The 24,657-nt window shown below is 38.7% G+C and overlaps 1 protein-coding gene across 5 annotated transcripts in view; it reads left to right on the plus strand.

Annotated features, from left to right (window-relative positions):
* Positions 1-24,657, plus strand: part of CHD7 (chromodomain helicase DNA binding protein 7) — a 133,323-nt gene that overhangs the window by 74,054 nt on the left and 34,612 nt on the right. For all 5 annotated transcript variants that reach the window (XM_074577089.1, XM_074577092.1, XM_074577093.1 and 2 more), the window contains 10 exons: positions 421-842; positions 8,851-8,989; positions 12,311-12,448; positions 13,543-13,608; positions 18,620-18,675; positions 20,106-20,220; positions 21,946-22,029; positions 22,768-22,905; positions 23,002-23,123; positions 23,605-23,848. In XM_074577089.1, coding sequence (XP_074433190.1) covers positions 421-842; positions 8,851-8,989; positions 12,311-12,448; positions 13,543-13,608; positions 18,620-18,675; positions 20,106-20,220; positions 21,946-22,029; positions 22,768-22,905; positions 23,002-23,123; positions 23,605-23,848 — 1,524 coding nt within the window. The remainder of the gene's footprint in view (positions 1-420; positions 843-8,850; positions 8,990-12,310; positions 12,449-13,542; positions 13,609-18,619; positions 18,676-20,105; positions 20,221-21,945; positions 22,030-22,767; positions 22,906-23,001; positions 23,124-23,604; positions 23,849-24,657) is intronic.

Here is a 24,657-nt window from a genome sequence, read left to right on the forward strand (position 1 = left end):
CTTTATTTTCCTTTGCATGTCTAGAAATAAACTCTAACAGTTTTTTTTCCCGGAGGACAAAATTCCAGTGCAACTGAATAATTTGTAACAAGTTACTCATTCTACTAACAACTATTTTGAAATATCTGAAATAACAGTTGCTTTTCTTCTGCATCTAAACATTGAAGACTGTAAATATTTTATATACAAGCTTTAGAATAATTTTACCCTTGCTGTATGAAAAATTGCTGGTCGCTTTGCTACTGTTTAACTGCAGAAAGTCTTGTTTTTTACTGTTTTATTGTACAATGTTTCAGATATGCTACTAGGTTAACCTTCTGCGTAGTGTTTTCTGCCTCTGTAACGTGTTGCTCCAAAAAAGCAAAGTTTTCGAAATCAAAGTTGCAAATCTACAATTTTATTTCTATTTGTCTCTCTCAGCATTCTCCGTCGGAACCCTATTTAGAGAAACCAGTGCCGGATATGACTCAGGTTAGTGGACCGAATACCCAGCTAGTGAAAAGCGATGATTATCTGCCATCAATTGAGCCGCAGCCACAGCAAAAGAAAAAGAAAAAGAAAAACAATCACATTGCTGCAGAAGGTCCCAGTAAAGGTTTTGGTAAGGAAGATTTTCCTGGGGGACTTGACAGCCAGAATCTAAGCAGAAACTCGGTGGATTGCTCCCAAGAAGAGAAGAAGAAAAAGAAAAAGCCCAAGGCAAAAAAAGAACCGAAGGATCCTAAAGAACCCAAGGAAAAGAAGGAACCCAAGACCCCCAAAGTCCCTAAGACCCCTAAAGAGCCAAAGGAAAAGAAAGCAAAAAATACCACGCCAAAACCCAAGACCAGCAAAAAGGCTAGGTAAGTCAGGAAACTTCTATATGTGATCAGAGAAAAACAGTGTGTTTGTGGGATTTCTAGAGCATCTGTGCTAAATGGCGTGGGTGGAGAGGAAATCTTGTTTTGTCGTTTGCCTTCTACCATCTACAACGTGTTTTTGAGGAACTTGGGCACATTTCTCTTGTTTGGCTTTCCTGTTTATGGGGCTATAGTTATTTTAAACAAGCTGGAAAGGCAGAAGTTTTAACTTTTCTTTTCAAGGCATAAAAATTTCTGGATGTGTTACATTTCAAAACTAACTCTTTCTCTTCTACTGCTCACCTGTCCTGCTGTGTGGTTTGTGTATTAAGAAATTAAATTGCTTCAGTATTAGTGTAGGTTTGATCAAATCCAGAGGTGAAGGCTTAGAGTAAAAAGATTTGATGACATTTTTCTCTATTTAGAGAAGTTAGGTACTGTACCATTGTTACAAGTAGTACAGCCCTTACAGACACTATTTTATACTGACACAACCAAAGGGCTATAAGCTCTGCTGTTAAAAAGGCATTTTTATATGAGTATTGATGTGTCTTCACTGTAGGGATTATATTCATTTTGATGTTTCATGTAAAGATAATTTTCCTAGCAGAAAATCTTTGTGGATAGACCAGATGCTTCAATCCTGTTCCTTAACTGTTTTCACTCAGCATCGTGTCCCTTTATCAGGACAGGCTTAAAATGCTACGGAGTAGTATGAGAAAGAACAAACTGCCGTTACACATGAGTAAATACGTCATAGATAATAACAGAGACTCTTTCCTTACCCCTCAACTCCCTAAACACCATGATTATAAATGCCTACTTGAAAGAAAACTGAGAGGAAAAAGACATTAAAGCTCAATTTTTTTTTCATTTGTACCTAGAATTTCTTACAACTGTTCTGAATTTGTTCCAAACATCTGAATCTGTTTTTCGAGATGTGGCTAGTGTTATAAAATATAACTTCCAGATGGAAGCACAGCCAGACTTGGTTAATCCAAATCAGTTTGCAAAATCCATTTGTATTAGGGTTTAAAAATTACAGTTAATGAATCAGCTTTGCATACATTCTACAAGACTGACTATTGGTTAGGTTTGATACAGCTGTATGGCTAAATGAGGCACAGACAGTAAGATGTTACTTGTTCCTTTAGCAAGGAAAAGAAGTGTCTATATTAGCAAAGATGATGTTTCCTGAAGAATTTATAAACACTGGCTTGTAAAATCAAATATTGTCCTGAACAGGTTATTTTTACTGTTCAGTAAATTACTGTTGATCAGCCTATCCCTATTGCAGAAGTTACTTTGGCTGTGTTCCAGACTGTCCTAAGGATGGGGTTTACATACACAGCCATTTGCAGCTGAGAAAAACTCTTCAAGTTGTATATCTCTCAGTATCTGTTTTTGAAACCAAAATACTCTATCAGCTAAAATAACCTTTTTGTTCCATTTCCCTATAGTCATAGGTTTAAAGGCTGACCAGGCCATATTGTCTGGTATTGAGCAGTTTTTGCCGCCAAGAAGTAAGAAAGTTTTTACTGCAGGACTTCTCAATTGCTGCGGTTTTACAAGGTTTTGACTACAGTGAAGCTTTGTGTTATAAGCAATGGTTAGAAGGAGTCTGCCTCAAAAACATGCATGGGTTCCTGTGGCTGTGCTGGACATCAGACCTCAGAGCTGGTCTGTCCTGTCCACTCAATCCAAGTATCTCTTTGCACGTCTTCTCTCAAGCTTGGGACGTGCCATGCTGATTAAAGGAGTAGTGTTTCCTTTGAAGGAACAAATCACAGCTTTCTTAGTTGTATTTGTAGGAGAGTCTTTATCTTCTTTCTCATGGGACTCTTGTCCCTGCTAGGTGACTTACAATATTCTAGTAAGTACTAAGCCCTGATGTTTTACCTGTGAGAGAAACGTGTTTGGAGCAGCATTAAGAGCATTTGCTGTTCCTTATGCTTACTCAGGGATGTGTAGAAAATTCTACTTTTCCCATAATGGCCTTGTGTCTCTCTTAGCAAATGCTTTCTTGAAAACAAGGTTGTTCCCATTTTGTGGTCTTGTCAGCTTCAGTATCAAACTTCTTTGAAGAACTGTGAGACTGTGTTGGGATGCTGTGCCGCCAAGGAATTTTAAATCGGTGAAAGAAATTTGCTTGCTTTGGCAATATCACAGACTGGGGAACCTGTCCAGTGACAGATCACTGAATCAAGGTTTTAAATAAATCAACAGTCCAAACGTTTAATCATCTGAGCCACAGTATTTCAGCAGCACTAACTCCGGAAAGGAAATATTACAGTAGCTGAGATGATTAGAGATTAATGCAAGTTAATATAGATTATGGATGATTATGTAGAAGTAAAATATTTTGATAAAGTTAGTATCTGGCATGTCTTGAACTACTACTGCTTATATTGCTCAATATTTTCCCTCTAAGCATTGAAAGGATTAGTGTGATTTTTAGATTTCTAAAACTTTCTAAAAACTAACAGTTTTCATTCCTGAATAAGCTGATCATTTTTAATAGTAGAGTTTTGCACTCATGTAAAATTCAGGGAAATAAAGTAATGAGACATAGGAAATGTATTTATTGAAGAACAGGTTTTTTGGATACAGCATAATAAGTCCTTGATAGTTAATTTTGACACAGGCTGTATTAGAGTATATGCATATTTAAATACCAGATTTTTTAATGTCTTAACCATTTTGTAATTTAATATAGCTGGTGATTTAACCCTGTTATTACAGTTCCAATTTTGACTAACAGTATAATCCTTTTATTAAACAAACAAAAACAAAAAAACCCAGAAACTTTATCCTTCACATCTCTTCTATATTTGGTGTAAGTTTTGACAAAAATGAACAGCCTGCCTCACCAAAATGCACCTTCATGTGAGGGACAACAGTCATATAGGAGAATGGAAGAAACTGATTGATTTCATGCTTGTTTGAATTGTATGTCCAGTGGCATCTTAATAAGAAAGAAAACACACAAATGGGCTGCTAGTATGTTACACAGCATACTTGGTGATTTTGAAAGAAAGACCACACATTAATATTGTACTATTACACTTGTAATGGATATTAGCCCAATCCTGCCAATACAGAAAGACAAATATAATGGTGGCTGGAAAAAAACGTTTGCAAAACAAATCTGTTGTGGATCAAACTAGTGGGGTCTGAAAGCAAAATGAAGGTATACCTAGGATCACAAAGGAAGGGTTTTCATTAAATATGTGTGCAGGTGCTGAGTATTTTGTGGGCTCTTAATGTTGCAGAGCCAGCTTCAAGCACAAGCAAAGCAGGCAGTTTTTTCCAAAAGTAGATGGACAGGGAAAGGCAAGTAGTCCTACTGAATTGCAAAGTCATGGCTCAGATGTCTGTTCCTCCTGTGCCCGTCCCTGGAGGAGATGAGGACCACCTGTTTGAGAAGATCACGCTGCAGCGCAGCTGATATCTCTCCCGCTGCTTCCTATGAAACCCTAGAGAGTGGCCACTGATTATGGTGGGAGAAGCAGTAACTATTTGTGAGGGCCAAATGGCAGCTCTTTTTAGGAGCTTGTCCCTCCTCCTGTCTCCTCAAAGCAGCATGCTGTGCCTTGTAGGGCTGCTCTTACCTGCTTCCTGCCCTCCCTGTGGCAGGGGAAACTCTTCGTCCTGCCCATGCATACGGCAGCAGGCTGGGATGCAGGGTTGGGCAAGTGGGTTGCTGCTCGCAAGCGGAGTGCTAAGCCTGAGTGTAATTACCTCTTGTCGAGGGAGGTGGAGACAGGCTTTTTTGGCGCAGATTCACTATTTGTTGTATCGGAAAGGGGATGGCTCCTGGCTGCGGAAGTGGGAAGAGGCTGCTGCACAGGGGAGCAGTGCAGACTTCAGGACGCAGCACCCTGGGGAGCTGAGGGGCAGGAAGAGAGGTCCCGAGGTGGTGGTGGTAGTTTCCACTCCCAAGCTCGGATCATCCTGAGCAAGGCAGGAAGGGGGGTGCCTGTGGGAGAGAACAGGAAATCGTGCGAGATTTCCATGCACGCGTCCACCGAGGCTGTTCCTGTTCACACCTGTCCTCATCTCGCTTTTGAACCAGCCCAGCTGCCAGATATTTACCTTTGCCTTTGCTGCAGGCAGGCTTTGTGGGCTTTGCTCTTACCAAAGTGTACTTTTTAGTAATTTGGCTGAGGTTTCAGTCTGGAAAAAAACCTTGTTGTCCTATTGTTTTTCCTAATTTTTTGACATATAAAAATTGATAAAAAAAAAAGTTTTAATTACACTAGGAGCTTTAAAAATAATTGTTTTTTTCAGGTAAGGCTGTACAGAAAGTCTGAGAGCTCTAACATTTTGAGAGGGTGGGATTATTCCTTTTATGATTTTGATGCTCCACAGTGGATGTGTAACACTGTTTTTTTTAAGCCAGGTTCCAATCACGAATTTGTCACAGGACAGTGTTCCCCAATAGTAAAATAGGGATCAATAGACTATCTGACTTATTTTAAATGTTTAAATTACAAAGAAAAGCATCATCCAAATCCTGATTGCCATCATAAATGAATCTGTCATTTACCCAGATCAGATGCAGTAGTTGCACAGTGTAAACATAGGGGCTAATTACTTCCTCTCTTAATCCTGCTAAGCATGCCATGCTTTTTGGGGGTATTTTTGAGTCAGATGGTTTGGCCCTGGTAAATTCCTGGAGTTTGACCCAGCTCTGTAGGTGGCTGCTTGACTAACTGACACAAAACACTTTTGACAAAGTTTGGATACTTGTTCTCAAATTGTAATTCAAGCTTTCTTTTCAGTTGTCCTATGTGCTGCTTTCCTCTTCAGCCCCTGTTTTCCTTCGTGTTGTTTGCTTGTCTGACCTTCTGCAGGTTGTCTTCTTACTGATCCCCTTTAGTCACTATGCTATGCAGTCCTTGGGGATAAGAGGATGAAACCAGAAAGTGTTATTGGACAGCGAGATTGTAAGACATCTAATCTGAAATGTCTGTGTTTGTATCCCTTGAATACAAGGACTGCTTTTAACTGACAGTTTAAAAATATTTTTGTGTTTTGTGTGTGGCAAATACTGCTTTAGTGTCTCCCAGATTTCTAGTTCTTGTTTTGGGACTGGATGCTATCTTGTCTCCAGTGGGCTTTGGATAAATTTGGTATTCATGCATGTGTAAAAACAAATATGAGAGATAACTGTCTAAATGTGTATATTACAGTTTGTGTTCCTTGTTGCCAGATCCGTAAAGCACTATCAGATGTGCATCCAGAGTTAAGCATTGACGCACAGACCCTAGTGGTAATGGCAAAGTGTCTAAGAACAGGATTTTACCTGCCTGTACTTACATGTGGAAAGGTGATTCTGGTCCAGCCTAACACCATTCCTGAATGGCATGAGTATGATCTGCTGGAAAGTGGAAAGCCTGAGTCAAACGTGGGTACATTAAATTGTCAGGAACAGATCACACTGGCTCTGTGGGAAGATGGAGAGGAACAACAGCTGCTGACAGTTCAGGGACGCTGATGCTCCCACCGGCCAGGTGAAGCTCCTGGATGTGGGATGCGCTGGGAAGCAGTTCCTCGCCTCACTCAAGGGGACAGTGCAGTCCTTCTCTGGTTTAGTTGTACTTCACCTTATTTTCTTGAAAGAAACTGTAGCTGCGCATTTAAAAAGAGCAATTCTGCTGAATTTAGAACTTAGAACTCCCGGTGAAGCTGCACACGGGCTTTGTTCTCCCCAGGTTGGTGGCTCTTTCACGTGGCAGTTCTTAACTGGCCTGGCAAAGGGGGAGATGGTGAAACTGTGTCCGAATTGCTTCGGCCTTGTCTCCCTTGCCCAGAGTGACTGCGTACGCTGAGGCATGGCTCGGGGGGGTGTATATAGGTCATGAAATACTCTTAGCTCGGAGTCCCTGCCGCTGTGAGCGGGGAAGGGCCTGACGGAGGCTGGAAAGGAACCTTTGTCGGGGCAGAGCGGCCGCTGGGGTCTTTGTCTGGGCCTCTGCCCGGGGCAGGCCAGGCCCTCGTTAGCACTTCCTGGCCTTTCAGCAAATTGATATTTTATCGAACCTAGGGCCGTGCTATTTTTCTCGACTTTAAGCCTGTTATTCATAGGCGGCGGTGCGCCCAGTAACGATGGTGAAACTTAATTGCGCTCCTCGCTCTGATTTACAGGGGGTCAGGGGCTGAAAGCGCCGTCCGGCCTTGCCAGGCTGCTTCACCTGGCAGCCGCTCCCGCTCCCCTGAGCGGGCTTACCTTTCGATTTAAACAAATTCGAGCAATATGGAAAGCGTGGGCTGTTTTTCGGGGGTGTTTTTTGTTGTTGTGTGTTTTGGTTTTTTTTTTTTTTTTTTCTTTTTGGAAGCGGTTTGGCGGTGATTTGATAAAAGGCGGTGTGTGGGGAGCCGGGGGGGGTGGGGGGTGCGCGCAGGCCGCGGCCGCGCAGGTGGCGGGAGCGGCCGGGCGCTGATTGAGGGAAGCAGATGGCTGCAGTCGGTGGCCGCCCGCCAGCCGAGCAGGTGCGGGTCACGTGGGCCGCGGGTTGCCCGGGCGACGCCAGCGCTCTCGGCGCGCGGATGAAAGGCGATGAGGGGGCCCCCGCCTCGGCGGCGGCTTTTGTCCCATTGGTGGCAGCTAGAGCGGAAACAAACGGGCGGGCGGGGGAGCCGCCGCCCCCGCCCGCCGCCTCTCCTCAGGGCTCGGGCTCATCATGTCCGGCGGTGGCGAAAGCGGCCCGTCCCCGCTCCCCGACGCCTCCTCCACCCCGTCGGGGGGGATTCTTACAACGCTCCCTCGGCGGGCCCGATGCGCCGGTGGCGCTTAAAAGCTGATGGCGCTTCAAAGCTGGGGTTCGTTTGAGGCGCTGCAAGGGTTGTGAGGGGAAAACAAACCCCAAGCAGCACCCCCAGAACGAAATTAAAACATCGAGGGTGCAAAAGCCGTGTAAAAGTGGTGGGCGTCACATTTGGTGACCTGTACTCGCCGTTTGTCGGGTACCAGCATGTAACTCTGTGCTGCTCTTCGATGTCTCAGCAACTGTCCACAGCCAGCCTGTCAAATCGGTAACAGGCCTGGGGGGAAGTTGGCCACAGAGGGGGGGAAAAACACTAGCAAAAACCCATGCGATACTCAAAGGCTAAATGTGCTTAAAGTTACCACTCAAAGGCTAAATAAGCTTAAAGTTACTAACTTTTACCACCAATTCTTCTTTGTTGCCATTTAAATATTTCACCCACATGATGCTAAAGATGGTCTCAGTGCGTGATTTGGTGCCGATGCATTTAAAGCTGGATTTTGATATGTGTGTCCTCACCCATTTCCAGGCCTCTGAGTGCTGTTGGGGAGATGTGATCCCAGCTCCTCAGGTGGTGAGCGTTTTCATGCGAGAGGAAACAATCCCCAAAACCTTTCTCTACCATCACTGGATATAGCTTTCTATTGTCTAAATGCTGAGATACCAGCTGAGTAGGTTTTCCCCCCATACAAGCTGCGGTTGCAGGCGTTGAGGCTGTATGGCTGCCCTCAGAGCTGACACAAAAGTGCCTTTCCTGCTTGGAAATAGCAGGGCTGGTAGAAGAAAATTAAATTTCTCATTCGGTCCTTTGTTTTGGTAACGCTTCCTCTGGTTCTGCTTACCTGGTCCACACAGTTAATATCAAGACAAGTGTACGTGTAATCCTGTTTCTCTTCACATGTGTCAGATTGCCCAAACACAGCTTTCAGAAAGTGCAGATTTTGAAGAAAGCAGCTCTTCCTTTCCAATCTCATTTTTAGTTCCCTGTAGAATGCACGTTCAGTGTCACTGTCTAAGATTTTGAAGGAAAGAAGCAAGGTGTTTGTTGTTAAGGAAAGGGAAATGTGTAGCGGTGGCCCGTGCATCATTGATTTTACAGTTAAGTTTAAATACTTTGATAAGGAAGGCAGTTGAAAATAATGAAATCACTGAAAATAAACATCTCACAGATTAACTATTTTGTCAAGCACTTTTTGCTTACATTTTTGTACAAATATTGATTAAAAATACCTCTGTTTCAGTAACAAGAAAACAGATTCAGAAAATAGTGCTGCGAAGAAAAAGGTTAACAAGGGAAAGGAAGGTTCTGAAAATTCCGATTTGGAAAAAACTCCGCCACCATCACCTCATCCTGAAGATGAAGATGACCCAGGGGTTCAGGTAATGCTATCTTTCAAGTTCAGTGTAGCCTTTGGCAATTTAGATGCGTAACACAGTAGTTCTCACAGTCTTTCTTATAGACACACAGGTATTTGAGTATTTTCTGTGTTGTTTAGAATGACATACCAAGAAGGTAAGAACTGGAAATCGCCATGGTGAACACTTTACTAAAGCAAGTATTCCTCATCATAATTTTGTTTTACAGTCTTGTTACCTGCAGACGTGTACGGTGCTGCTGAGTTTTCACCTGTTCTTTTCCATCACTGTTGCAGTTATGGTGCTGAATTTTCTGCTCTGTGTACTTAATGTACTATTATGAGGTCTTGCTTACAAGCCTTGTGTTTCTACTTGCATTGGCTTTCAAACCTTCTGAAATCAAGAATAAGACGTGACAAAGCAGGATGTCAGAAATGTGCATGGCAGGGACTTGTAACCACGCTGCTTTAATGGATGAAGGGCCTTTTTGTAGGGCTGCCAGTCATCGACTAACATTAGTAATTTCTCTTGACCACTGTGCACCTATCTCTTTCTGTCCAAACTTTATTTCATGTAAAAAAAATCTGAAAATAGAAATAGTGTGCATGACAACTTTTGTGTGCTCTGTCATTAGTCATGTTAAGAAGAGGTCAGCTCCTGGCTTGCTTCTGCTGGCAGTGGTCAGAGTGGGCATTAAAAATAAGAATTCCCTCCTGAAGAGGTAGAGGCAAATTTCAATGGAGAAAGTGTGAAACTCCTAAATAGTCATGCTGGTATTACTGAAATCCATTGCATTGGTCTGTTGTGTATCCGGTTGTGGATGTGTTGCTTCTAGTTATGAGAGATGTTGGGAGTAGTGATCACTTGAGAATGGTCAGATTGGCCTGGTGAGAAGTTTGGCCAACAGCAGTGTCCTAACACAAACTGGATTATGCCTTTTGTCTTACTATTTTCCAGAAAGATGTAAAGTATAAGGCAATGTGAGCAATCTAGTATATTCTAGTTAAAAACAAAAGCATCAACAAAAAAGAGTGTTATTTCTGATCTGTGCAAGCCATGTATTCTGAATTAGAAAAGTTTAGATACACCATGCAAATGTTAAAATGTTTGAAGAACAAGTTTTCTGTCCTGTGCCACAAGTCTTTCTCCACCTGATCAATGGCGCTGACAAAAGATGTAGCAGAAGCTTATGGAGCTGATAGGTTTTTTTGGAGTTAACTTGCAGATGATTATATACTGTTTACAATTCAATATATGTGCGTGTTTTGCTTTTTTCAGTGTAGTGGGACAAAACTTTCTCTGTGAAACTCAATTGGGTGATAAACTTTACATTTGAAATACTTTTTGTAAACACAAGTGTTAGGGTATTTGCATCACTTCTTAATTAAATGTAATATAGTATTTCAGGTAATTTTTGTTTTCTTAATACTTTCTCGCACTGTGCGTGTTATACTGTACCTGCACTTCTTTGCGTAAACTTAGGGAAGGGTTACAACCGTATACTCTAGGACAGATAGAATTTAATAAACTTGTTATGCATTTCCCAACTGAGATTGATATTATGCAGTTGTCTAAACCACTGTTGCATTCTTTGTGTTAAATACTGAGTCTTCTGTAACAATATTATCTAGTAACGCACAAAGTGACGCATTGTTGTCTTTAAAGAGGAGAAATGCTTATTTCTGTGTGTTATCATACAGATTTTTTATATTCCATTATCAAGCCTAGTCAGTTAATGAGTAAAAGATAATCTGATGCAGGTAAACGTATACGCAGTTTCTGACAACAATGCATAACAATTGCAAAGCTTCGTGTGGCCGTTAGAGGAAACAGGAAGCTAACCAAGTCAATAAAAATCAAATAGAGGATTACCATTACATTTTAGGCGTCTTTTCTATTAGGGAAATCAAAGAAGAGGTTTTTGGCACCAAAAATAATGGTAAGACTTAACTATTGAGGCAAAAGAAAATTTATACTCTCCCATCAGTGATTATGGAAATGAGGGTGCAAATTTGCCAAGTGATACCTATTTTCAAATATAAAAATATTACAGTTTTGTGGGGACTCCCATAAGTTACTATGTTAAAGGTAGATGCTACATCACCATTGTTTATAAGGGTGATGTAAACTTAACCTTTGCTCAAAAATTTAATTTTCAGTTAAAGAATTTGTAATTTTGTGAAGTGTGTCAGATATTTGTGCTTTCAAAAGTATGATTAACTATCTAAATGTAAATATTTGACTTCTCTATGTACATTGAGAGACCTGGGTGCATAGATCTGTTAAACAAGCTACAAAAGTATTTGCATGTACTGATGAAGACGTGTATTAAACTGAGGAAGATGTAAAAATAAGTATATCAATTCATAAATATGTTTTTTTTTTTAACAGTTGATATTCAACAACCTTTTCTTTCCTTCATGTATACATCAGTCCAGTGAGATACTTAATGCTCAGTTGACAGTTTCCTTCAACAGCATGTGCTTTCAGCTTTTCAAAATATATAACCTGATGCAGATTATCTGGGAATTTGAATTTTGTTGGTGCAGAAAATGGTGTCTGGCTCTGAGCATCAGGTTTCAAATTCTGTCAAATGCATGCTTGTGTATTTTACAGATTGCTTTCTGCAGCTTCTCTGAAGCTCTCTCTCATCCTGGAGATGAGGGTATGGGGATGCAGAAACCATGTTTTCAATTTGGGGTGGTTCAAGTTTTTCATACTCCTCTATTAGTTTGGAGTCTTTCCCCATGCTGTGCTGCAGGATGTCCTTCTGAACAGTGCTGGGTCAGTGGAGTGAGGAAATCGTATTTCACTGTATTTTCCCTACAAGATAATCTGGGTACGACTGGGCGGATGGGGAGCGCAAGAAAGTGTGTTGTCACTGCTTAGCAACACTGTAGGCCATGCTGTGGAAAGGTGGTGTTTGGTTCCTGCGTTGGCCATCTGTCAAAGTTTGTCAAAGTGAATTGAGAGGTGCAACTTTTTGGTTTTTAATTGCTTTCTGAGAGACGCTTTCTAATTTTCTAACGAGGTTTTAGTAATGCTAAAAAATTAAAAAATAAAACACCACTTTCCAACTCAGAACAAGCATGGAATGAATATTTTTAATTTTTTTTTAAATTTTATTTATTTATTTCCTTATTTTTGTTACAAAATCCACGAGCAGCTAACAGGCAAGAATTTAGATTAGTAGTGTCTTGATTCCACTATTTATGCCAGGGTGCTGTAAAAATAACAGCATTCACTACACACTAGTGTATTTGAGAAACACAAAGAAGTTTTCTCAGTTATTCTGCTGCTTACCGGTTTTGTTTCTTATGAAAAATATCAATTCTTTCTATTTAGAAGCGACGCTCCAGCAGGCAGGTGAAGAGGAAGCGTTATACAGAAGACCTGGAGTTCAAGATTTCAGATGAGGAGGCTGATGATGCTGATGCTGCTGGAAGAGACTCTCCTTCAAATACTTCTCAGTCAGAGCAACAGGTCAGATGTGAACAGACTGGAAAAGTGGCTGTAACTGCAACATTCAAAGTTCAAATATGGGCCCTTTTTCTGAATTATATTCATCCATGGTTGGCACAAGGCATTAGCTTTTTACCTTCTTTTATATATGTATATACACATATAAAAAAAAATATTAATTCATGAGTTTGTTTACAAGCTGATGGTATGCAATTTGACACAGTTCTTTGAAATTAATGGTCTCTACCTGAAAGGAAACCTCAACTGGACTGCTAGGAGTCTTGAATTTACTTCTGTGAATTCAGTGGTCTGGCTTCTGTGACTTTAATAAACCACTCAAGCTTGTCCCCTGCTGCTAGGCACCATAAGAACCCCTTTATGAAATTACTGCCTTGTAGTACCCAGCAGGGTACGCTTTATTCTCTGCGCAATGTAAATGATGGATAAAATAGTTTGAATAAGATGAGGGGTAATAATGTAGGAATGACTGTTGTAACAATCTCATTGTTTTGTAGTGCTTTTTCAAAGAACTACTTCACTTAACTAACTGATGACCTACTGGAGAATATATACATGTTCTTTGGTATTTCATTTGGCAATTTGTTAAGCCCTGTGAAATATTGTATGTGATCTCCATTGTTAATTGTGTCTTATCAGAAGGAGAATTTGGTAGGTTTGCCTGCAGTTGTAACAGTGAATTAATGTAATAGAGAATCGCAGGCAATTTTGATAGCTAGCATGTGGACATTTACACAGCCAACTAGAGTTTTTGAACATCTTCTGATATTTAGACTGTACGATCCTGAAAGCATGTGTTGTTTTAGGAGAGGTGAACTTCCTGTGTGGTTATATCTGTGTATCTGTGCATGTCAGCCTTACTGAGAGAGCTAGAGTTGCATTAGCTCTTAAAAATGTTTTTAAACAAGTATCCTTCAGTCCTTTATTGTGGTATTAAATCTGTCTAAATCCTCTCAGTTCTCATGCTAGGGGGAAAAAGTCCTCCTATGTATTAAACTCCTGTTGCAAAAAAAATTATTTGAAGTTTTTCTAATGAAGGAAGTCTTTAAGAAACAAAGGTGCACTCCCGTAACTCTTGTATGGTATTTATGATGTAGGAATCTGCTGATGCTGAAGGTCCTGTTGTGGAGAAAATCATGAGTAGCCGTTCAGTCAAGAAAAAGGTAAAATGAAACAAAACCCCTTCCCCCCGCTAATTTTAAACAGGCTAAGCATATTTCTGCTGACGCCCGTATTAAGTTCTTAAAATACCTCAGATATTCTAATTTCAAAAACTGTTCTATTGAATAGAGGATGTTCCCTGGAAGTGTCTTTAGATGGTATTTAACATGCTTTTGGATATACATACACAAAACAGATAAGTTGTTTAGTCTTCTACTCTTCTCTTGCATTTTTTCAGATGAGAATTTTGATTTTTGCAAATATATATACCTGGGTGAAATCTGTGATGCGCTTCTTCAGAGGGTGTTTCTTGGGAGCTAGAGGAATGAGAGAACTCTCCTGTATCTTAAGTTTTTGCCTTTTCTAGTAAAGAAAAATCCTTGCCCGTAATTTTTGCATCTTTTGATAGTGGTTGTGCTTAGCAGCTAAACAACTTTACATGCCATCAAGAATGTTACATACGCAGGTGGCTATTATCTTCCTTGTCACTAAGATGGTGAAAAAACACTCTCTTTAGTTAAGTGTGGTTCTCTTAATGCTGCCCTGGCTGCTAGTTACGTTCTTACTTTGTTTACAGATTCTTCTAATCTACTTCACAACTTGATTGGCCTCTGCACTTCCAAACTATTAAACTCTGAGTAGGAAGTAGAAAAGAACTTGTTCCAGAAAGGGGATTATTATATTTTATAAGCTCTTTTGCGTAGGTAATTCTCTGACTTGTACTGCGGTTGGGCAGAAAACTGACTGATTAATATAGATATGGGAGTCACATTGATCGTAGTTAACCAGAAATACTACTTTTCCTCAAAGTGTTAATTTTCAAATTGGAGGAGGGAAAGTTGCCTTTATTCATGGATTTATTTTTTATGTTGTGGCTTTTGTTTGGGGGTAGGAGGATATTTTCATTTTTATTTTTTAATTTTATTACTACTGCCGTAACATCATTAACAGCTTTGTAAACCTAAATTCATGCAAGGTAGTGACTAGCTGTGACTGAATTTGACCTGTTTCTGCAGCTTTCATAGCAGCAAACCTCTAAGGCTTTTTTTGAAGTCTAAAGCTATATTATGTATTTTAAACCATAGGTTTATTTTTCAAATAAACTTCATGTAATATAAACTCAGTAATTAGTTGTCCTGATGGTCTGCTAGGCAGGAGAGGAGCATGTGGGCTTTTCATAAATGTCTTTACATTGGAAGCTGTTTTTCACCAATTATTCTTCTCTTCTTCCTCCCCCCTGCAAACAAAGGTGTGATTACTCATGGGGAGTGTGTATTTTGCTGCAGTTTGTGGGAAGTGGTTGGTCTGCTGCCTACATGTCTTTGATTGCGAGCTCTGCTGGAGGCAAGCTCTATTTTGAGCTCTTTCTTTAATGTTTTTTATGGATTGTATTTGCAGGTTTGAGGGGTGTCTCTTCTTTCCCTGCTCTTCTCCCCAACCGTCCTCTCCAAAATCCAAAAAAAAAAATGGATTTCAGGATGTTAATATTTAACATCTAAAGTATCCAACTGTGCTTTTATTAAAGGTCTTTTACACTCTCACTAACGTCATCAAAACCCTGGTTGTTAGATTACTAATCAAAGTAAAATCGCTGCGATCAGGACCACTGCATAAAATAAACATGAGGAAAGGCTTCACTAGGAAACCTTTCAGTGGATTAGGTTGTAACAGAGGTGTTGCGTTCAAGTAAAGGACATTAGATAATGAATACGCTTTTGGAACAGTGTTCTTATAAAGTTATGCTGGTTTTCTCAAAAATAACCTTAGTCTAGTTTTGGAGCTACCAGATATGGTGCAGCACTGTACTTGTAAGCATTTTTGAAATGTACAGAATAAAAGGTAGAAATTACTTTAGTTCATGCTTGAAGTATAAAAGACACTGTTTTTCCCTGTTGTTCTTAACACGTAATTTTAAATTCTGTTGAATACTCTTCCGTCTTACAGAAAGTGTTAAGTACATGTATCAGTCTCTTTTCAAACCATCACAGTCCTGACGTCTTCAGTTTGCACATGGAAAACTTAAATTTTTCTAATTATTTTCTTGGCCAGCTTCAGTCCCTTTGAATTCCTGCTCCTTAACTTTGAAAAGGAATGACTAGAACTAAATATGCTATTCAGCACAAATAGCGGATAATATGGAAAGATGTGTAGTCTGTAAAACATTATACCTGCATGTTATACGTATGAATTTCTTTTTCTGCCTACTAGTACATAGTGAGAATTAGATCTGATTGAACTGTGTACGAATGTCTATACCTGTTCCACAAACTGATTAGTTTACAATCTGGTGCTATCAGTTGAGGTGATTGTTTTTTATGTGTTGCTTTGCATCTGTTATTAATGTGCTCTGCTCTTTCTCTAGCAGTTTATGGTTTTTGTTACGGTTTCAGGGGTTTTTTGTTTGTTTTTTAAGCTCTTGTCTCTACACCCGAGTAGCTTGCTCAAATAACTTTTGCATTAGCAGGTATTACTGTATCACTTCTGTGGCAATGGCAGTGCAAGATTGTGTTCTCTTAAGTATTTGCTTGAAGGAAGGGATCATTTATTTCTTCAATTATCTGCAGAGACTGTGGATCAGATTGTCAATTATGGGTGCACCTGGGCAATGATAATTTGAAGTGTCCTGCGTTGCCCAAGTCTGCCATGTGCTATTTTAAGATGTCTGCATAATCATTTTTGGGAGAATTTTGCATAAATGTTCTATCTCACCTTTTTACCTGGTTAATGAAAATGTACATGTAGTGGGGGATCAGTGACGTCAAAGGCATAAGCTTCTGTCTCATATATCCTAAACTAATGTGGTGTTAAACCCTACTTGAGTGCTGGTGATTGTAACTTGATGAGAAATATTTTTTTTGGCTATAAGCATGAATGCTGGAGAGTAAGACTTTTAAAAGATTGCCTGCCCCCCCCCCCCCCCCCCCCCCCCCCCCCCAAAAAAAAAGTTTATTTATTTAGGTGAATCTCTGATGCATGCTCATAAGACATATAGTAACATAGACCAGTTAGTACGTATTAGACAATACAAAAGGACATTTTACTCAAGAGAGTTACAGGATTTATCAAGTTTTACATTGTAAATTATTGTTATTAAGTTGGCAGTTGACAGAAAATATACTTGCCTGAAATGCTGTTGAGGGATGTTAAATTGGCTAATATGAAACCTTTATATAAAGGTGTTTAACCATATTGTCGTTGTAAGATTGATGTGTCTCTCAGGATTTGGAACTAATAAAAAAGACTTGGCTGTAGCACGTTTCAGAAAATAAAAAAAAAGTTTTAAAATTAGGGATGACTTCTTAAAGACCTATTTTTGCCTCAGGGTAGCGAACAGATTCAGATAATGGGATCTAAATTTTTCAATACTTTTTTTAATACAGTATTGACCTCTAAATATGAATATCTTCTTGAGAAATACTCCCTTTTAAACTTTTTGTTTAAAATAGAAGATCTTGATGGTGTTAAAATTCCTTCCTTTGACAATGTCTTTGTAAGTGATGGAGAAGCTTCTTCCCCGAGTTTAGTGTTAGGGGATAGTTTATCTTCAACAGAGGATTCAAGAAGATCACGAAGTAGCACCAGGAATACTTTATCTTCTTCCATTTCTTTAGGGAGAACTAAGTGGAAGCTGGTGTTGCTGCGTGTTGCAGCTTGCTGGTGTTGCAGGAACACAAGCAGACTGTACTGGAGTGATACGAATGCTAAAATGATAAAATCCCTTGCTAGTCTGGAAAAGAAGGAATAATATGGAAATCAGGGATTAGGAATGCATTGATATTTTCTTTACTGTGGTAGAACAGTGTTTAATGCAGCTGATACTGTTATTCTTTAATTGCACTGCTATGGAAGCAATGTCGAGCCAGCAACTTTTCTTTTGAGAGAGAATTTGGAAGATGACCATTCACCCTCTAACTTTAGAGTAGTCTCTCCTTTATATTTTTTCCTCTCTTTTTATTTATATATATATATATGTGTGTGTGTGTGTGTTTGTGTGTGTATGTAAAAATGATGGAGGATGTTGATTTATACAGGAGTCAACAGTTTTGTCTGTTTAGTGCTACATACAATATTTATTACAAATGTTGCTGTCCCTGATGAAGTATGTAGAACAGAAAATCCTCTTCTATTCAAAATTGTTCCAAAGTTCATTAGTAAACACAAACTGTTAATGTTGTGACATAAACTGAATTCTAAGCGTGTGCCTGGTGCACTGTCCTTAGTTTGTCCTATGGTTGGGTTCAGGAGTAATTCAACAAAGTATTACATGCCATATGTTATGCAATACTTTGGCACTAGGGATGAGTTAAGGGTAGTCTCAACCTTTAGCACTGAATGCCCTTGGTTTTGCTCGTTTATATCACTACTTTAACCTTGCTTTAAATGTAGTTTTTGGGTGTTAATTTAATTTGGCTGCTCTGTATGTGAGACATCTTGCCTGAGTGAATTTAATTGCACCATTGAGTAAAACTAAAGCCATGAACACTGATGCACTAAAATTCTAGCAGAGGTATAAGGTTTAGTTTTATATGGCTCCTTGTTTGGAGTTATTAACTATATGGAGGAATAAACCCCCTTTAAAACTCTTTTTTAAAACATTACAAAACCCACAATGTAAAGTTGCCATGAGCCAGCCAAAAATAATACATATGGCATTCAGGAGTGCAGTTGCTAATTGGCTGCTGCCTGAGAAAATGGTACACTTGGCTTCTACTTAACACTGTGGGTTTGGCAGAAAGCCAGATTTGGGGTGAGGTTGTGAATGAAGCTGCATGTGGTTAGGGAGGAGTTCAAATGATTCATGTCTTGGAAATTGTAGTAAGCAGTGGAGTATGTACTTGGGTAATCTGCTGGAGGAAACTCCTCACCCATGTCCTCCCCCCACTAACGCTTTCCTACACCTTCACTTGTCTGTCCTACGTGGGGACCGTATTCTGTATTTCAGTTAGTTTTAATCATTAACTAAATTGGGCTGTTAGTGGTTTAATTCACATTTCAACAATTCTTTTCTTATAGATGGAGAATGGAGAGGAAGTAGAAATAGAGGAATTCTATGTAAAGTACAAAAACTTGTAAGTAAAATTAGAGGTTTGATTACTACCTTTAAGTTCATGTAATTTCCAAATAGTTTTTAAAAGCTGGTTTTGTGAATGATATAACTGTTACTATACAACCTTAAACATTTCTAATGTTCAATCCAAAACAATGGCAAATAAATGGGGAAGTACCTTGCATTGATGGTTGTGGGTTTGATAGTGTCATCTTAATTTGTGTTCTCTCCAAAATGAAATTTGTAGGTTAAATTGCTCTGCTATTAAAAACTTTAAGGCTCATTATGCATGCAGATTCATGAGCACATACCTATGTAGCTGTGTAGATCTAACTGCAACCGCAGAGTAACATGCCTGCAAACTACTAAAAAATAACCTTGTTTCAGAAACAAGATTTGTGTTCAAAAACATGTTTAAGATAACAAACAAGATGGCTTCCAATATTCCAGTAGATAGCTCTCTCTCTATGAGAGATCTAATAGTGGTGAGAGCAGCATGTTGTTTCACTTCTGGCTCTGAAACTGCAGTGCAATCAGTATTTAAAAAAAGATACCTCACAGCTGGATAAGCTCATGTTTCTTTTAGAAAAATAGCATATCTTATTTAATTTTAGCAAATTTCCCATCTGAGAGAGAAATTCACTTAGAGTGAGTTTCTTGGCAGCTAACTGCAGGTAGTTGACTTCACTCAGTCTGCTGCTACCTTTGTAGCTTTTGCACTGTATTGATTATTGCATGATGTGTAATAGCTTAATTATGCTTTGTTTAGTTTTATTACATTGGCATGTAGTTTTTGTATTAACCATTCATGTCTTAGACTTCTTAGTAATCTTAACTTTCAATAGACTCTAAATTTATAAAGTGGGACTAGTCATTTTGGCAGAGATGCTGTTCCTTAGTTTGTGTTTTCTTAAAGATGAATTATTACTGTGGAACTGCATTTACAAGGGTTTTTATTTTCTTTCTATCAGTGTTAAAACTTCAGTTGATTTATGCGACTTTTAATTAGAATGCTGTTCTTGCAAAAAACAGCATGTAGCATGTTAGTATTTGAAATGTTTGCATGTTTTATTAACTTCTAAAAACCATACTGTTTGCTAGAATGTGGTGTTAGATAGTGACATCTATGCTAGATGTCTTGTATAGTAATTATGTTTTAAGTCTGCCCAATAAAAATCATCTTAGCTTCATGCCAAACACTAAATTTATGGGGTATGTATTTAAATTTTGAGTGAGAGTTCTTTTTATTTACTGACAAGTGTTTCCAGTAGTAAGTGAAATTACTTCTAATAAAGATGATTTGTTAATAACTTGTATGATGAAGAAGATCGTGTCCACTTTTACAAGCATGTCACTACAATGTGCTGAAAGGATCTAGCTATACTAGTGGGATACATAGGAGTATGTAATGGAAGCATATTTTTGGGTGAAATTTTCTGTTTCATCTTCTAGTTCTTACCTTCATTGTCAGTGGGCATCTGTGGAAGAGCTGGACAAAGACAAGAGAATTCAGCAGAAGATTAAGCGGTTTAAGGCAAAACAGGGCCAGAACAAATTCCTTTCAGAAGTACGGTCTATTTGTTTCTTTCTCTTAGGTATTTGAGGAATATTCTTAGGAATTCTTGTTCTGTATACAAGCAGAAGATTCTGAACAACTGTGTGATATATCAGTAGCATGTATTGTATTATAAAAGTATAACCATGCTTGATCCAAGTCTTGCAAGTTTATGAAACCCAAGTCATCTATCTTGACTTTACACTTCTTACTGTAGTTTTGTTTTTTTTTTTCTTAAAGTTAGTTTTTGCATTGTAAGCATGACTCTTAGTGAATCGGTACTAGGTTTCTTTTCTCAGGAGCTGATTATGCCAGAAAAATGCATCACATTTTTCTGTGTTATGGACTGCTGCTCACTAGGGATTCTAAGCTTTTTATCATCAATTTAATTTCACTTAGAGCCATACGCAGTAGTGTGGCAGGGGTCCTGTCAATAAAAGACCAGATCTGCTGATTTGTGTCTCTGAAAGCTTACCTTTCAGTGAAGTGCTGTCTTTTGAGGAAAAAAACCCAAACAAACGGATTCGTGTGCTGCTCTATTTATTTATTTTTATTTATTTTTACTATATAGTTCAAGTTAAACAAAACCTGTTGCAAATTAAGAACTTCCATAAAGTCAGTATGGGTTTCTCATTAAGTGTATCTGATTGACATATTTTGTTAAAATTTACAGGAACTGGGGGGGGAGGAGGACTCGATGTATTGTGCTTCTAGGAGCGTGTAGAACATCTATGAGCATGGTGTCAGAACATCCAAAATGCTTTGAGATGTTTATAAAATAGAGTGGCACCTATAAAGAATTAGCTGCATCATATAATACTAACACCTAAAGAACTAGATTAAATTAACTTTCAAGACTCATGATATTTGATTTTTTTAAAGAAGCTAATAAATACATAATTTGGAATAACAGTCAGTACAGCGTATCGTGTCATTAAGGAGCAGCATTGTAAAATTTAACATCTGTTCTAAGTGAAGATGGCTGCAATTGCTGCTTTTTTAAATTATTTTTTTAAAAATCTGTTTCCAAGTGGGTCACAAGTTATTGTAAACACTTGGAATTTGTTCTTGTTTTAGAAAAAGCTATCAAAATGTACATAGTCTGTAGTGCTTTTGTCTGCCTTTTCTATTGGAGAGGATCTTAAAAGTATAAAATGAAACACAACACTTAAGTACGCAAGAGACTCCTGTAAGCTGTTGAAGGCATAAAAAAGAACACAATAGATTGTGATTTTTGGTGAAACTGTGTATGCATGCAGTGTTTTTTCTCTGTTTTTGAAATAATAATCTTTGAATCTTGCTTATAAAGCAGGTAGACAATTCCTGTCGTTAAAATAATCCAAAGGCACTTAGTGTACAAGGTTCTAATTTCTTTATTGCAAGCTGTAGTTTTCAAGAATGCTAAATGCATTGCATGCCATAAGCCTTTTCGATTGCTCATTAGTGAATTGTAATTTCACACTTCATTTAAAATATTCTTAAACATTCTCTCACAGTAAAAGGTTTCACACAGTAATTAAGAGGCCCAGTTAACAAAGTCTGAGAAGTCTGATTCCCTCACGGGGAATGATCTTGCTGAATTGTAGCATTTCAATTAACATGGTGAAGTTTGCCAAATATAAATTCTGTGTCACCGTGACCCAAAATATTATTCAATGGTGAAATATATAATAATTTTTCCTCTCAGGAGGGGCTAATAGAGATGTCTTTTATATTTTTGCCTCTCTCCTTGAACAGATTGATGATGAGCTTTTTAATCCAGATTATGTGGAAGTTGATCGAATCATGGATTTTTCACGTAGCACAGATGATAATGGAGAGGTAAACAAAACTTTTAGTGCATTTGTAGTCATATAGACATTATTTGAAATGTGAATGTATTAAACACTTCAGAAGCTACTGGTGTATTAATAATATTGTAGAAATATGATGCCCATGCAGGTAATATGGAATTTAAATGAAAATTGAAAGAATCTTGGCTAAATGTCATAATGGTTTAGACATTATTTAGACTATCTGCTGCAGAAGAGGTCCTGAATTCACTGTCTCTTACTCTTTAATGACTTGTTCTGCAGAACGAGATCACTTTGTCTTCCAGGAGACTCCTTTTGGTCCTGGGAGAACTGAGAACTGCACTGACAGTGTCAGTGTTTCCATAAAGTTCTGTCAGTGAATGGTGGTGTTTGGGTTGCCTTCTGGGAAGTTTTTGATGACACTGGCAAGAAAAAACAGTTGACTGTTTAAATATGTGGTAAAGCATAGAAATTACAACAGTTGAAAAACAAATACAGTTTTACCTCACTAATGTTAAATTAAAATTTAGATTTCGGATGTAGTGTTGTGCTCATTTTGGTAGTAAGCCTGCATTCCCCGCCTTCTAATCTTACTTGGTTAGGTTGTCAAGGTGTCAGACTGCTTATCCTTTTGGCTGATTCAGACATTCAGGTTTGGTAAAGCTTTTTGAATTGTATCTGTCTAGCCTGCAGATCTCCTCTTAGAAAAGGTTACACTTTTATTCTCTTTAAATTGTGATGTAACCCTATTTTTGTCTTAACAAAGCCTGTAACGCATTATCTGGTGAAATGGTGTTCGCTTCCTTATGAAGACAGCACTTGGGAGCTCAAGCAAGACATCGACCAAGCTAAGATCGAAGAATTTGAGAAACTGATGTCTAGGGAGCCAGAAATGGAGCGTGTGGTAAGAATTGGCTCCATATAGAGGATTTTATTTGAAAATAGTAAAGTAATGTGGTCTTTCAGAAACCACTAATGGGATTTGCTGTATTTGAAACAGGAGCGACCTCCTGCCGATGACTGGAAGAAATCGGAGAGTTCCAGGGAGTATAAAAACAATAACAAACTCAGGGAATACCAGTTGGAGGGAGTAAACTGGCTTCTTTTCAATTGGTACAACACGTACGTAAAATATTGCTTACTGCTACATCCTACTTTGGAAAGGCTTTTATAGTTTATTTGAAACAATAACCTTTTAAAGTAACCTTCTAAAGCAAGGTTTTGGAATTATTTACGTGTCTCATTTTTTGCTGCAGGAGTCATATACAAACTAATTTTGAGTGGATAACGTGATGGTACCTAAAACATGCATATTTCAGCTAGACTCTTGTGGCAAATGCTTTTGTATTGTATGTGTGTTCATGCACACCCCTGCTACCCCTTCCTCCTCCATGTAAACTTGAGAGGTACATAAAATGGCTATATCCATGCTTATTGCATCACAAATCATAACATTATTTAAAATGCAAAAAGATTATGATGTCTTTTCAGTATAAACTTGCCATTCTAGAAATTTCTGTTTTGTTCAGTTCAGTTCCTTACTGATTTTCTGCATTTTAAATTAGGAACAAACCATTCAGACTGTTTTTATTATTGTTTTCAGGCGAAACTGCATTTTAGCAGATGAAATGGGGTTGGGAAAGACTATCCAGTCCATTACGTTTCTCTATGAGATATATTTGAAAGGAATCCATGGTCCTTTCTTGGTTATTGCACCGTTGTCTACAATTCCCAACTGGGAAAGGGAGTTCCGCACCTGGACAGAGTTGAATGTGGTTGTGTATCATGGGAGTCAAGCAAGCCGGCGGACCATTCAGTTGTATGAAATGTATTTCAAAGATCCACAGGTAAAAGCTATTCATGACTTGTTTTCCTCTTTTTTTGTATATGCTTTACTGTTGTTGATTAATCTGAGCATTGATTGGGTTTTTAGTACTGATATAGTAGGTTTTAGCTAATAGTGAAGGCATATGTATTAATAAAGAGAGAGCTTTTCAGTAGTAGCCAAGAGATCAGCTGGAAATAGAGAGGGACCAAGAGTTACTTAGATGGTGCAACTCTCAGCAACTCTTACCATAGAATGGTTAGAGTTGGAAGGGACATGAAAGACCATCTAGTTCCAACGCCCCTGCCATGAGCAGGGACACCTCCCACTAGACCAGGTTGCTCAAAGCCCCATCCAGCCTGGCCTTGAACACTTCCAGGGATGGGGCATCCATAACTTCTCTGGGCAACCTGTTCCAGTACCTCACCACCCTCAGAGTAAAGAATTTCTTTCCAGTTGTTTCCTACAAGGTTTTCATTATTTTGTGTTCCTGAGGAGAGCTGGCAGAAAAGATTCTTAATGGAGAAGAAGCTACTTTAATTGGAACTAAGCTTAAAAAATCAATCTTTGCCTACCATTCCAGGAAAAGACCAGCTTGCAGGAATTAAACTTGTCGGTGCTTCTTTATCAAATTTTATAAGTCAGATATGTTTTGAATCCCTGTTACTGCACTCACGTTGAATAGTTCTTACAAGAGAATGAGATCAGGTACGGAAAAGATTGGGGGCAAAACCAGAAAATTATTTGGAAAGCTGAAGCTATAAAGAGCAACAGATCTCTACACTTAAATGCATGGCTTTGGTCAGAGTAAGTAAACAGGATTGGGGAAAA

Source organism: Larus michahellis, chromosome 2, assembly GCF_964199755.1.
Source record: "Larus michahellis chromosome 2, bLarMic1.1, whole genome shotgun sequence".
Lineage (NCBI taxonomy): Eukaryota > Metazoa > Chordata > Aves > Charadriiformes > Laridae > Larus > Larus michahellis.